Source organism: Musa acuminata, chromosome BXJ1-6 (assembly GCF_036884655.1).
Source record: "Musa acuminata AAA Group cultivar baxijiao chromosome BXJ1-6, Cavendish_Baxijiao_AAA, whole genome shotgun sequence".
NCBI lineage: Eukaryota > Viridiplantae > Streptophyta > Magnoliopsida > Zingiberales > Musaceae > Musa > Musa acuminata.
The window spans coordinates 45,111,794-45,125,721 of NC_088332.1; the positions used below are offsets into that span (position 1 = coordinate 45,111,794).

Below are 13,928 nucleotides of genomic sequence, written 5' to 3' on the forward strand. Positions count from 1 at the left end.
GCAGTACTCCTTCGTGGGGAATGGTCGGGTATTTTCTCGGGTCGACGTTGAAAAATTTAGCCAATGCGGCTCAGATAATCCTAATCCAATCGCAGTCCGGGCCCCACTTGAAGAGCGGAGGCCCCACTTATTAATTGACTGAAATGATCCCTTAGCGACTTTAGTCACGAACCCCAGTTAGACTGGAACTGGGTCGTTGCTGAACTCGTGCCCTCGTGGCGTGAAGTAGCGCCCACGAGGACGATACCGCTCTCTTCTTCCCAAAGCTTCCTTTCGGCTCTCCCACACCCACAAATCTCCTCTCCAAAAATCCCTGTAGGGTTCCTTTTCCGGAGGTTTCTTCGTGCTCGAGGTAGGGAATCGAGTGAAGTGAAGAAAATCGAGGTCCGTTCTTGGGTGATGAGATGATCGTCTCGGCTCTGCTAACGTCGGTGGGGATCAATCTTGGCCTTTGCGTCTTCTTCTTTGCTCTCTACTCCGTCCTCCGGAAGCAGCCGTGCAATCTCAAGGTCTACGCCCCGCGCCTCGTCGCGGAGGGACGCGCCGGCCAGCGCAGCCACTTCAACATCGAGACCCTCCTTCCCTCCGCAGGTTGGGTACGTAGGGCGTGGCAGCCGTCTGAGGATGAGCTCCTTAACTCATGCGGTCTCGACGGTGTCGTCTTCAATCGTATCTTCATCTTCAGGTGGCTGCCTTTTTCTTCTTATTTCCTACTTATCCGGATATCCTCTAGATATTGTTTTGACGATACAACGGTTTCTGGACTTGATTGTTTCAGTTTTGTTCTTGTTTGATTGTTCTCTCTTTGATTCTGGTGCAGTCTGAGGGTGTTTTCTGTCGCGGCGATCATAGGGATATTTGTTCTTCTCCCCGTTAATTATTTGGGAGATCATCTTCGGGATATTGACTTTTCTGATCTTCCAAACAAGTCTCTTGATTTGTTCACCATCTCAAATGTAAAAGACAGCTCTAATTGGTAAGCAAAACTGTTTGCACGAAAAAAGATTGCTGCTTTCCTGTTGTTGCATAGTATCATGTTCCAAACGTGAGTTGAATGCAGATTCGATCGTCGTCTATGAGTACACTGATGAAAAGGAGACACTAGCACTACCTTAACAATTGCTTCTCGGTTAATTTGTCCCATCTTCACTTATTCCTGTGGTTGCTTACAAGTAACTCGAAGTTAAGTCCCATATATAATCTGAATTTTATTCCAGAGCTAATATGCTCTAGAGGATAATACGAGTCCTTAAATAAAGCAATTAGACTTAATCTTTTACGTTTTGTATCTAGTTCCATCCAATTTATTACTTTAAGGTTCAAAACATCTCCACTCCATGTCATTATTATTGTTAAGTTCAGATTCAACGTGCAGGAAACCAAATGAGACCTGATAATCTGATAGATTGTTTGTCAATATGATCATGATCCGGAACTTCGATTAGACTAAGGCCAAGTTTGCCAATGCTGATCTATACTGATTTTGACTGGCTGCAGACTAGGATGATGGCACCATTATGATTCAAGATTCCACGTGCATTGACAGATACTTCTGCTTTTCCACTGAACTTAAATAGGTTCTTCTTAATATTTCCTTCTTCTCCACCTCTTCTCTAGTGTCTTGCATGTTCAAGGTTACAAGAGAGTGGTCTCATCTCATCTGCTCCTCATGTCTCATGTGATTAGTGTGATAAGGAAATTGTGTTCTCCTCCTCCTTGAAGTTGAGACTTAAGAGGACCCAAACCCAATTTCAAGTGAACATGTGGTTGAATCTGAACCAAGCAAGCTTAGATGAAAAATAATAAAATAATTGGTTGATTTTTGAATGATGAAATTAGTTAGTTTCTCTTGAAACTAGGCAGCCTGCTTAGTGCAGATTGCAAATACGGACAATTCTTATGGTTAAAATTCCTTGGATAGGAACTGAGATATCTCTGAAAATATGTTCGGAAAGTGATAAGCTATTGAAGATAATATAAATCCTGGAATAAAGTATTTGCATTTAGTATTCATTATTTTTTGTTTTGGCTAATTCTATCAATTTCCTGACCAATCTCTTTCTTTGATGGTCCAAAACATGTCCACTCCATGTCATGATTTACCAAGTTTCCTTGATTACTATGAGGCTGTTAGAAGGATTGGATCTAAGGTGCATGAAATCCACTGAGATCTGGTTATCTCATGGGTTGTTTAAATGTGACTCGTATCTATTATGATCATGAACTGGAGGTTTGGTCATAAAATCTGGTCTATTCCTACTCTGCAAAGACCAATGATTGCTGATGTTGGTTTACACTGAGTTTTGGCCTACTGACAAACTGGTATGATAATGCTGTATGGATCAGGATTCCAGGTGCATTGACATTGGATTTCACTAGGAAAAAATAAAAGTGAAGCAAAAGAAAAAGATAATAGGGTGGACACAGCTGCATTTGCTGCTTTTTCCACTCTAAACCATGGTTGAGTCTTGTTTTGTGAGGTGTACAAGAGAGGTTTTCTTCTCTTCTCTTTGCATCTAACATGGTCGGCGTGGAGAAAAGGAAAATAACTTCCTCATTCTCCTCCTCCTCTTCCTCAAAGTTGAGACTTGAGAAGATTAGGAACTTGGTTCATCCTTTAAAATAATATCAAAAATAAAAATCATGATTTTTTTCTGAAACACAGAAAAGAGTTAGTAAACCTAAATATTATGATCACTTGAAAACTTGTCTTTAAACATTATATATTTATTTGTTGCATATCCCTGTATCCATATATGAAATTTATATTCATTTTGACCATGTCCCTATGTTGTTAGTTAGAAGGATGGCCTTTCTAGACAGTAGAAAGTAGAAACATGATACTCATACTGAGTTAAAACAAGATATTGAACCTATGCCCTTAGAAGCTCTTTTTTGCCTTCTTGTACTTAGTACTTCTCTAAGTGTTTTTTTAGTGGCACATGCTCATTTAAATTCTAGCAACTGCAAGCTCTGTGAAGATAGAGAGCTTATAGGATATGACTTTGCTATCAAGGCAGTCTCCACTTCAAGAATGATAAAAGGCCTATCTAGAGAGAATAATAAGAAAGAAGAATTTTTTTATTAATAAATTAGATACACAAAAAAATATATGTATATGATATAATACGTCAACTCTTATTTGTTGTTTTATTCTTTGTTAGCTTCTTGATATCTAAGAATTTTTCTTAATACATAGTATCATTTCGACCATGTGAGTTTGCATGGATGTTAAATTGGCAATTTAGTGGCAGTACATGGCAGTTTGAGGCAGTCTTTCCATTCAAGTGAGATCTCTGGATGGTTGGTTATCTTGTATGTTTGTCTTGTCAACAAAAATGCTCAATATTATCAAGTTGCTAGTTTTATTTTGTCACAGAGACTGGTTGCCTAAGGGTTACATATTAATTTAATCTGTCTAAAGTAGTAATCTTTTTTTTTTGTTGAAACTGTGATTGTCAGAAGTTTAAGAATTTATTGGCAGGTTATGGTGTCAATTTTTGCTATCATTACAGGAGAAACAGTAGTCTCTGTTCTTATTGTTTATTGAATCTGTGATTGTTATTCAGAAGTTTAAGAATTTATTGGCAGGTTATGGTGTCATTTTTTGCTATCATTACAGGAGAAACAGTAGTCTCTGTTCTTATTGTTTATTGAATCTGTGATTGTTATTCAGAAGTTTAAGAATTTATTGGCAGGTTGTGGGTTCATTTTTCTGCTGCATATTTCATCACAGGAGTAGTGTGCTATCTGTTGTATGCTGTAAGTGTCGCTGTCTCTGAATTATTTCACTGTCCTATCCCAATTTCTTTATATGATAAACATTATGTTTGCTTGTAGCAACTCTTCCATTTCAGGTGCTTATTCTAATTATTTCCTTGAAGTATCACCAAGTTTAACTGTGATTGGTAGGTTGTATTAGTTGATATATCTGAACTTGTTAAAGATGTTAATTTGGTCTAGTCCATAAGTAAGTCATTGATACAATTTCATCATGAGATGTGTAGACTAAGCATGCTTATTGTTTCACTAGTTTCGCTATTTGTAGCATTTTCTTTTGTAGGAGTGTAAATAAGAGGATTGCTCAATTGACTCATATGATGTTTTTCTTTTACAGGAATACAAATATATCTCTAATAAGAGGATTTCTCACTTTAGTTCTTCCAAACCACAACCGCATCATTTCACCATTCTTGTTCGTGATATCCCTTTACATGGTATGAGTTCCTTAAGCGATACTGTGGAGACTTTTTTCATGGATTATCATCCATCAGACTACTTGGCCAGTACCGTGGTTCGCCGGACGAGCAAGCTCCGAGGTCTAATTGTAAGAACAGGAAACAAATTTTAAATCTAGCTGATATTTACAAGTTTTTTGCTTCTTTGCAAAATTTTGGTTTTGGAAAAGATGCTCTATATCAAAAAATGATACAGATAGAATGATAGTGCTCATAGTAAAGTAGTAATCTAGGAAAAACCATTATGAATTTTGAATCATGTGTCTTCTCCTGCTTGTCTTTGTCTGCTTGATGAGATCTTAGTGGTGTTTACCATTTGCAAATAACCTGAATATGGAGATATTATGTTTTAATGAAAAAAATTTGAAGCGAGAAGAGGAGATTTATGAAGGATGCTAACTTTGGCTTGAAGGTCCAAAGTTAGTCTGTGCGGAACCAATATTAACCATTCATTCACTTAGTTCTTGTTTTTTGCAATATAAATTGAAAGAGTTCTATCTACGAGGAGGAAAGGGAGCACTTAGTGCCATAAAATGAGGTTTGCTAGTTGTGGTAAAAAGGCCATTTTCTCTATGCTTTTTTAAGTATATATTTATTGGGGCATATGATAATAACTAGATTTTCTGGTTTTTGCACTTCTGAGCAGTGCAAGAACTTTGGTGCAAATTATATTGGAGTAATGCCACGAAAATCACAAGATAATGGGGTATACATTTCATAGTTTACTGTTGTTTTTAGGTTATTTATCATGCATTTTATTTTACTGTTGTAAAATATCTTCTGATGTTTGGTTCCCAATCAGCAATAAATAACCCTGCTGAGATGCTGGTGTTGCTGAATGTTAAGACAAAAACACTTTAAAAAGGTTTCTTTGTGCTTCTACAATTGAATGTAATCTACCGCACTTATGTTTTATATGTTTGATTCTAATACTCATATCTGTCATAATGACATTGCATAAATTGCTGTCCAGACAGACACTGAGAATCTCTATAGGAGAATTACCCACCTAAAATCCATACCAAGTTCCTCGCAAAACCAAAGTCACACTGGCTTTCTAGGATTGTTCAGGAAAAACGGCGACCTTATGGGCCACTATGCAAAAAAATTGGAAGATTTAGAGCAGAATGTCAGATTAGAGCAGTCAGATATTTCTGCTGGAAGAGAGGTATATCCATGGTTTTTGATTCAATGGGTTTCAATGTACTGCTTATGAAGCTTGTTATCATTGTCTTTGTTCTTGCCTGGCATGGGTGGTATATTTCTTTGATCAGCTGAAACCTAGAGGAGCTACATTTTCTTTTTGTCTTATGATTGTCTTGGACTGATGCGCATCTGGTTAGTTTGTGTATCTTAATATTCCTTTATCTATTCTGCTTATGGATGTTTTTTTTTCACTTTATATTCTTAATAAAAGTGAAGCATTTTTGACTTCACAGTTCATAACTATAGGTACTTTGACAATACAAGAAACATGGTTTGCCTCATAGTAGAAAGGGCAACCAAATTTTGCAGTCTTGTTAGATTCAGATGCATTTATCTGTAACCCACATGCAAACAGATTTCATGATATTCTATTATTTTTGTGGTGGTTCTGACTTAGGTCACAATGGGCCCTGCAATGTATGAAGGCCCGCCCTCATGGCTGCCATTTGAAAATCTATTGTTAACTTTTAGTAACCTCAGGCAAGCATGCATTTATTGCTATTTTCCCATTAGAATTTTTTGTTGAATTTGAACATAAAATTGATATTCATAGAGGACAGGTTACATGACAGGTCATAAAAGGAGCCTTGGATGTCAATCTAATTGTCAAAGAGGCTTTCAGAGTGATTGATTAAGAGGTTGATTAGTGAAAATAGTTGGTTCTGGTAATTCCTTTAACAAAATTGAGTGTTTTTTGACCATCAACTAGTTCAATAAAAATAATGATCAAAATCCGTGTGTGGAAGATAAAAAGTGCAATCAATATTAAGCATCAACCAGACAATTTCAACCTGGATCCAAACTAGAGGTGAACCCGATATCCCAACATTGACTTACTTTGTGTTCCATCAGGTATCAAGGCTGATATTGTTTACATATTGTTTCGATAGTGTAATGGGTTAGAAGTACTAAATTGTTTAAGCAACAATAGGTGAACCTGACATTGTTTAGATAGGTTAATAGAAATGCTAAATTGGTTAAGTAACAATTGTTTAGATAGTTTAAGATGTTAATAGCCTTGGATTATTTAAGCAACAATAGGTTAGAAGTACTAAGCTTGGGTTAACTTTCAACAACTTCTTAGTTTCTTTTAATCAAAGGTTGCCCTTTGTCTTTTCTTATCCAATCAACAATTTAGATTTATGTGAATGAGAACCAAAGTGCAACAAGGATTTATCAAATCAACAATTTCATGCATTTCATCCAATTAACTTGTTTATTTGGTCATAAATTGTTTTCCAGCTTTGTTTGTTTTTCCCCAGTATAAAATACATGGAATTTGAACTCTTTTTGAAGTAAATAACAAAAGAACTTTCTTATTATATCAAATGTGATGTTTCAGTGATACATTTTCTTTTTGTGATTTTTTTCTTGGTCGTGTTGCTTATTTTTGAAATAACAGGATAATGTGAACATACTGTGAGGTCAGATTGAAATATTTGAATGTATAAATAATTATGATTTTGAAAGCTGTGGCTTGATCTGTTGAACTTTGAAAAACCAAAAGAAACTATGCTGAATTTTGAAAGGAACTTTAAGGATAAGTATTCTGCCTTTCCTTTATCTTGAAAAATAATTCGATTGGGAACTCTGAGATAGCAGGATGTATTTCATGCAACTCTCATCTTCTTGAATTGTTGGGTAACACTCATTATGATCCTATATAGGGCTTTGCTTTTACAAATTGTTATTAAGATCTGACAGCATATCTGTATATGATATTGATAATAGTTGGCACAAGATCCTAAAAGAATTTGTGTGCCCACAAATACGTTGACCCTTCCCAGAGCCACATTGGCAGGACCCTCGGTGCGCCTATTATTCCCTACAAGTACATATTGACAAGTAATCAAAATGATCTAGTCCAGTACGAGGTCTTTTTCTGATATCTTTTGACTTCTATTACCAGTTCTGATGAGGACTTCTTCATTTTTCAGGCATTCATGAAATGCCCATTTAGTGATCCTTCAAATTGAGCTTTTCTACACTAAAATTAATTCCTTTGCTGGTCTTGTTTTCTTACATGACCTAATAATAGAAGCCAAAATTTGATTCAATTATACTCCCACCACAAGAATTGATTTTAAATATTAGCTTTATGCTACTGGATGCTTTTGTTCTAATCTCATTTTCTATTTAAAAATTTAGGAAGTCCGTGCTGCCTTTGTTTGCTTCAGATCTCGGTATGGTGCTGCGAAGGCTCTTCATATCCGACAATCTACTAATCCCACTGAATGGGTAACAGAACACGCTCCTGAACCTCATGATGTCTACTGGCCCTTTTTCTCTACATCATTCACACAAAGATGGATTTTCAAGTCGGTGGTCGTTGCAGCATCTGTTCTGTTGATAGTTTTGTTTCTTCTAGTCGTTGCATTTGTTCAAGGTTTGACATACTTGGAACAGTTGGAGGCATTATTGCCTTTCTTGAAGAACATACTGAAAATGTAGGTACTTCAAGTTAGAGAAACTTCTCATTATTCTCTTTGTTAAAACAATAACTGAATTTCTTTTCAGTCTATCTTGTTTATTGATTATCTATTTTCTATTGAAGCTATTAACATAATAGATCTCTCTCTCTCTCTCTCTCTCTCGTCTGTGAAATTAATAACTATTTTTTTTTAGCTTCAGTGGCAATTGATCTGTCTACTGTATTCTTTGCCATCTGTCAGTACCATAGGTTTCTTTAAACTCTGCTTTCTTCATTGTTTCCTCTATTTGTTGACAAAATCCATCTTGTGCAATGATCCTTTAATGGAGCTGTAGGAGCCTTCATGATCGTGAAATCTAGATTCCTCGCTTTGCAGTCTTGCATGTTAGATAGCTAATGCCTTCATGTAGCATATAAAAATCGGTGATCACATTTGTGATTAGCATATATTTTCATCTAGTCATCTTTATGATAATGTAGATTAGATTTATTTTAATAGATATTAGGATAAAATATTGTTAAAGACATTAATCCATCCTTCTTAACTAGCTTGACTTGGTTGTAAAGTTCATTTACGAGGGTCCATCACTGGGTAGCTTCAACAACTTTAGGCTTTTAGAAGTTCAGGATTTGAGAACTTTGCAATGTCGGAAGATAGGTGGTTGGATATTTAGGGAAAGAGAGAAGGATAGGAATAAATAACTTTTTGGATCCACTCAGTCCTCCGAACTCACATCAGGGAGAGATTATGGCCTCACACACTCCCACATATCATGGAAGAAAAAATTTCTTCTTTCATTCACTAACTAATGCCCCAGTTACCATGCCTCACACGCTAAGTAACTAATGCCCCCAGTTACAAGAAGAAAGTGAAGATGATTAACAAAATAAATGCAATTACATCAAGGCTAATCAATCATTTATCTTTTCATTCATTGGATAAGATAAATTACTAGATATGTCTTGGCAAATACTCTTCCCTTTTGATAGAATATGTGAATGATAATCTTCCATTGCTGTAGTTAGGGGAAACTTCTTTATAGAGATGAAATCTTCAATCAAAGTAGATTTTGATTCCTTCCATCTTTAACTTCGTTCATTTTCTTTTTCTTCTCCTTGACTAATTTAGGTGGGTATAACACAATTAAAATGAAGAGATGAATAACCAATTAATTAATTGTACGATGCTTTTTGAAATGTATAATTGAATTTAGATATATTCGCTGAATACTAATTTCTGGGAATATATATGCTTGCAGAACCGTTGTCAGTCAAATAGTAACAGGCTATCTTCCCAGCCTTCTTCTTCATCTTGTTGCATCTCTTGTGCCTCCTATCATGAAGCTTTTCTCTGCCATGCAAGGCTATATTGCCATTAGTGAGATTGAGAAAAGTGCTTGCAATAAGATGCTCTTATTTACGATATGGTTCCTCTTCTTTGCAAACGTGCTCACTGGATCAGTTACAAGTCAATTTCAGATATTCCTTGATCCAAAAACTATTCCTGAAAGACTAGCTGTTGCAGTGCCAGCGCAGGTAAGATCGTCCAGCTATTGTTAAACATCTGACAAGAAACAGTTGTAAATTGTAGTCTGTACTCTTGCATTTGTTGAAGAATTCACCCTGATTGTTTTGCATTGCATTTGAAGTAATGATGTGTAGAATTTTGAGTTGGTAGAAGGTTCTGCACATTTTATGGACGAGAATGATTTCACTAAAGTGCTAGAAGCCTCTTGAAACAAATGCCTCTAGAGCAACATCATGGTTGAATAATTAGCAAAAAAAGGTGATTGATCATTCATTCATAACACAATGCAACCTTTGACCTCACTAATGCTAGAACCCTACTTTCTATTTTTGGTTCCAAACTATTGATGACATCATGATAGATACACAATAAATCACTGTTAATGGCAATGTCATACGGTATGGTGTGCAGGATTGCACAACAATGCAACATTTGATTGTTATTAAAGTTCAGAATGTTACAATTTTATATATTAAATTTAAACTATGACAATTTTGCCTGCCAAATAAAGATTCCTAATATGGAATCAGACAGCATTGATTTTGTAGGTAGGTAGCTTATCCAGCTGCATAACTTTGGACTATTTGGTTGTACACATGGCTATCAGAAAACTTGCATAATGCCTATGATATTGTAACTTCTTGTGTTGTCTTTCAATACTACTGGTTAAATATATTCAAACAAGTATTTCTGATTACAACAACTTCTTGCTTTATGTTTTAGTCTTTGTTGAAACTTACAAATATGGGAATCTGTTGGATCATGAAATTTCGTTGACGATGAAAATTACTAAATTGTTTCATCTTTTAGGCTTCATTTTTCATTGCATATGTGGTAACATCATGGACTAGCTTATCTTGGGAGCTTAATCGCACAATCGCTTTTATTGGTGATCTAATAAGCAGACGTTGTTCTAAGACCAATGATGATGAGTTCCAGATACCATCTATCCCATACTATAGTGAAATACCTAGAGTTCTATTATTTGGGCTCCTTGGGTTTACTTACTTTCTTTTAGCTCCACTAATTCTGCCATTCATATTGGTCTTCTTCTGCATTGGGTACATTATCTACCGGAATCAGGTCAGTAAAACACTTCACGTCTTTGCTTTCTGTTTCCTTTATGTCGCATCCAGTATTTGTTGTTTCTTGGTGTTTTTAACTGGCAGAAAGAGGTACTATTTACTGGCATTTGTAGAGCCATTGTTTGTGTTTTCTTTTGGAATATCAACTCAACCTCTTTGATGCTGAGTGTCCCAACTTTTAGCTTTACAAATTAATGGTTTGTAGTTCTTTCCATTATGGACTGTGGAATAACACTTGAATGTGATTAGCAATGTGGTCATCTGTTGCTCCCCTAATCTTCTAAAGACTGGGGGTCCTTTTTTGCTGATACTGTTTTTGGTCAGGAATACAATGAGAATACATTGAGCAGAAAACTTTAGGAATCTAGATTACTATGAGATTTATCCATGTGCACAACAATCTTGATTTTGCAACTTCTTGGTCCATCAGTCATAAGAACTAAAATAATTCCTTTTTTAGTTTTTCTTATTCTTTTTGTTTCATTTGGTTTCCCATGCCATAGAATTTGTTATTTTGTTATTTCTTTGTTTTCCTTTCAGATCATAGATACTGTTGTCTGTAGACTCTTTGATCACACTAGCAGAGGACCATTTAGGCAAAATAATTTATAAATGTATTGGTGCCGTCCATAATCTACTCTGTTACACAGTTCTAAGACCTGTTCATGATCTATATAGACAACAAATGGTTTCGTTGTAGAGATCGAAGTGGATAGAGACAACTACAAAGACAAGAAGCCTCGAAGTGCTAACTATTTGCCATCAGCTATGAACTGCTGATAAACTAAATTTCATTGTTGAAGATAGAAGAAACCTTCTTACGTTTTTGTCAAATCTGACTGATGGTTTGCATCTTGAGGATGTTTTGTCCCATGATTGGGCTTCAATCCTCAATCTGGATTCTGGAAGAGTTTCTACTCCAACAGAGTCTAAAAGAATCATAAAATTTTTTTAAAAAAATTCAGCTTTTGGCATATATTTACTTGTTACTGGTCTGCTTGAGGTTATTTGGCATGTTTGGTTAGTTCCCAATAATTACATTCATGGACAACCGAAGTGGATATTTCAGTGCTTTTCCTGATAAATTACCTATAATGGTGGGGATTAATATCACTATCTCTTGTATTCTAGTGGTAACACAATGTGACAGCTCTCCTTTGTGCAAATTTGGTTAAAAAACTATAAGAATAAATGGCATGTGCTACATGTATTGAGAGGATAAACTCTGTTTGATGTGTGTTTTACTGTACGTTTGAAACTCAGGGTTAAGTGAATTAACACTACATGGATATTTGGATAATATTAACAAGTTGTTAAATATGCCTCAATTCAAATTATATGTACCTCTTCTGCTTGTAGGATGTCCAATGTTTTATTTTTTTGAATAAAATCTATGATTAGTCTACCTACAATCTAATTATTTAATTATCTTATTCACTATCTGGTTCTTGCCTTTTCTCATTCTATTATGTACATATTCTCGAACTTCCTACACCAGTTTTAAACAATGATGTAAAAAATAAAGGTCGGCACAAGAGTGGCAAGTCAGCAGTTATGAACCCTTTTTTTATACTTTACTTAATATGAATGTAATACTTGTACGTGTACATTCAAAATAATTCTACTAAGCTATGAACTAAGTTCTGCACTTTATTTAATATGAACCGTACTTCTTACAGTTGCACTCACCATAGCTCTGCGGCCACAATGATTTTGATGCACCATTATTTTAAGTGATATGAACTAACTGTAGTTGGAATTTTATGCAGCTACTAAATGTGTATCAGCCAAAGTATGACACTGGTGGAAGGTTTTGGCCTATTGTTCACAACACCACGATATTCTCTCTTGTACTTATGCAGATAATTGCAGTTGGAATATTTGGGCTTAAGAAGCTTCCTCTTGCATCATCCTTAATTTTACCACTTCCAGCGCTTACCCTTCTTTTTAATGATTATTGCCGAAAGCGCTTTCTTCCTATTTTTCATGATTTCGCAGCTGAGGTGTGTCACTATCAAATCAAATGTATTTCTTCTCCCTACTTGTTTTTGTATTGAATGATGCAGACACTCTCAATGTGATCAAGAATAATGTCCACCTGTTTAATATTTTTTTGTGTATTACACAACTTGTGAATCTGCTAATTGTTTTTCCTTTTCGTGAGTTACCTATCTTTTTATTTGCTGCTCGTTAAGATTGGCTGAGTTAACTGAGTTTGCACAATTAGTGAGGTATTCCTTATTTTAGTTATTGTACCATGGACTTGTTTTGTCCTTGATTGAGATTCTTGCAACACCACTTGTTAACTTTGAAATGTGACCATATGTTGATAATACTTGATGTTTCAAGTTCGAAGATGTAATAGAAGTTTGTGGGTTATTGCTCTCATTGTGGTCTTAATTGTTTGTTACTCTCCTGTGCAATTTATTAGATAATAGGGCTATTGTTTAAGTAGAATATATGGGAGATCTTTTACCTGCAACTGCTTCTATTTATAGAACTCAACCTGACTGATACTTTCGGTTGGTTTGCTTCTAGACTTTGATAAAGAAAGATCGAGAAGATCAGAATGATCCAGCAATGGAAGAATTTTTCGACAAACTCGTCACTGCATACCGTGATCCAGCTCTGATGCCAATTCGTCACTCGACAAACTCGAACGACCACAATTCCCCCTTGCTCTCTAAAGTTTAAAAATCAGATAGGATCTCTTTCTTGCTGGTTGTTGCGCGTTATAAGTCATCCACCAGGGTTTCGGGTGCTGGTTGACAAGGAAGGTGAAATGTAAACTAGGAATGGTTGCAATCTTCCTTTTGCTTTTGTTGTAATATGGACTTTTCAGTGTTCATTACCTGATTGGCTCAGTTGATACCTTCTATTGTTTGTAAGTCATATGATCCCCTTTCCAAATAGATTGTTGTTCTTGTTACTGCTGCTGGTGTTTTATCTTAATAATGGTCATTTTTTTTAGTTGTCTTTATTGCAAATCTGGGCTAGCTGATCCACATCAGCTCAGGAACTTGAAGAAAGTTATTCTGAGCATGTGGTAAATGGGAGGATGATGAAGAAAGAGTACACAATTAGGCCTTAATCTTTAACATCATTGTTCTTTAGGTCCATCATTAATGGAATTGAATTCATCAAGATTTCAATTCTTACAGAAGGCACAGCTTGCAGAAAAGGTTTTGAGGACTTATCTATATATGCTCCATAAATGCCATTAGCAAGTATTGGTTGAGGCAGGTGTCAAAACAACCAAAACAAAAGGAAGATTCCATTTGATGCTTAATTCTCTGATAACTTGTAATAAGTATTTGCATTTACTTACTCCCCACTCAATTATAATCAAGTTTTAATGAGTAAAATATTATATTTAGCACTAAGTAGGGTTCATCGTCGCACCATGACACATCACTCGGTATGCATGATATGTATTGGTC

At 35.6% G+C, this 13,928-nt stretch overlaps 1 protein-coding gene across 1 annotated transcript; it reads left to right on the forward strand.

Moving 5' to 3' along the window:
- The first annotated feature begins 183 nt into the window (after positions 1-183).
- Positions 184-13,417, forward strand: LOC103990100 (CSC1-like protein HYP1). Its single transcript, XM_009409133.3, has 10 exons — positions 184-685; positions 821-976; positions 3,699-3,762; positions 4,118-4,327; positions 5,212-5,406; positions 7,593-7,891; positions 9,135-9,411; positions 10,214-10,486; positions 12,258-12,491; positions 13,027-13,417. Exons 1-10 carry the CDS (start codon positions 405-407, stop codon positions 13,180-13,182), a joined length of 2,145 nt encoding a protein of 714 aa, XP_009407408.2. The 5' UTR covers positions 184-404; the 3' UTR covers positions 13,183-13,417.
- The last annotated feature ends 511 nt before the right edge of the window (positions 13,418-13,928 follow it).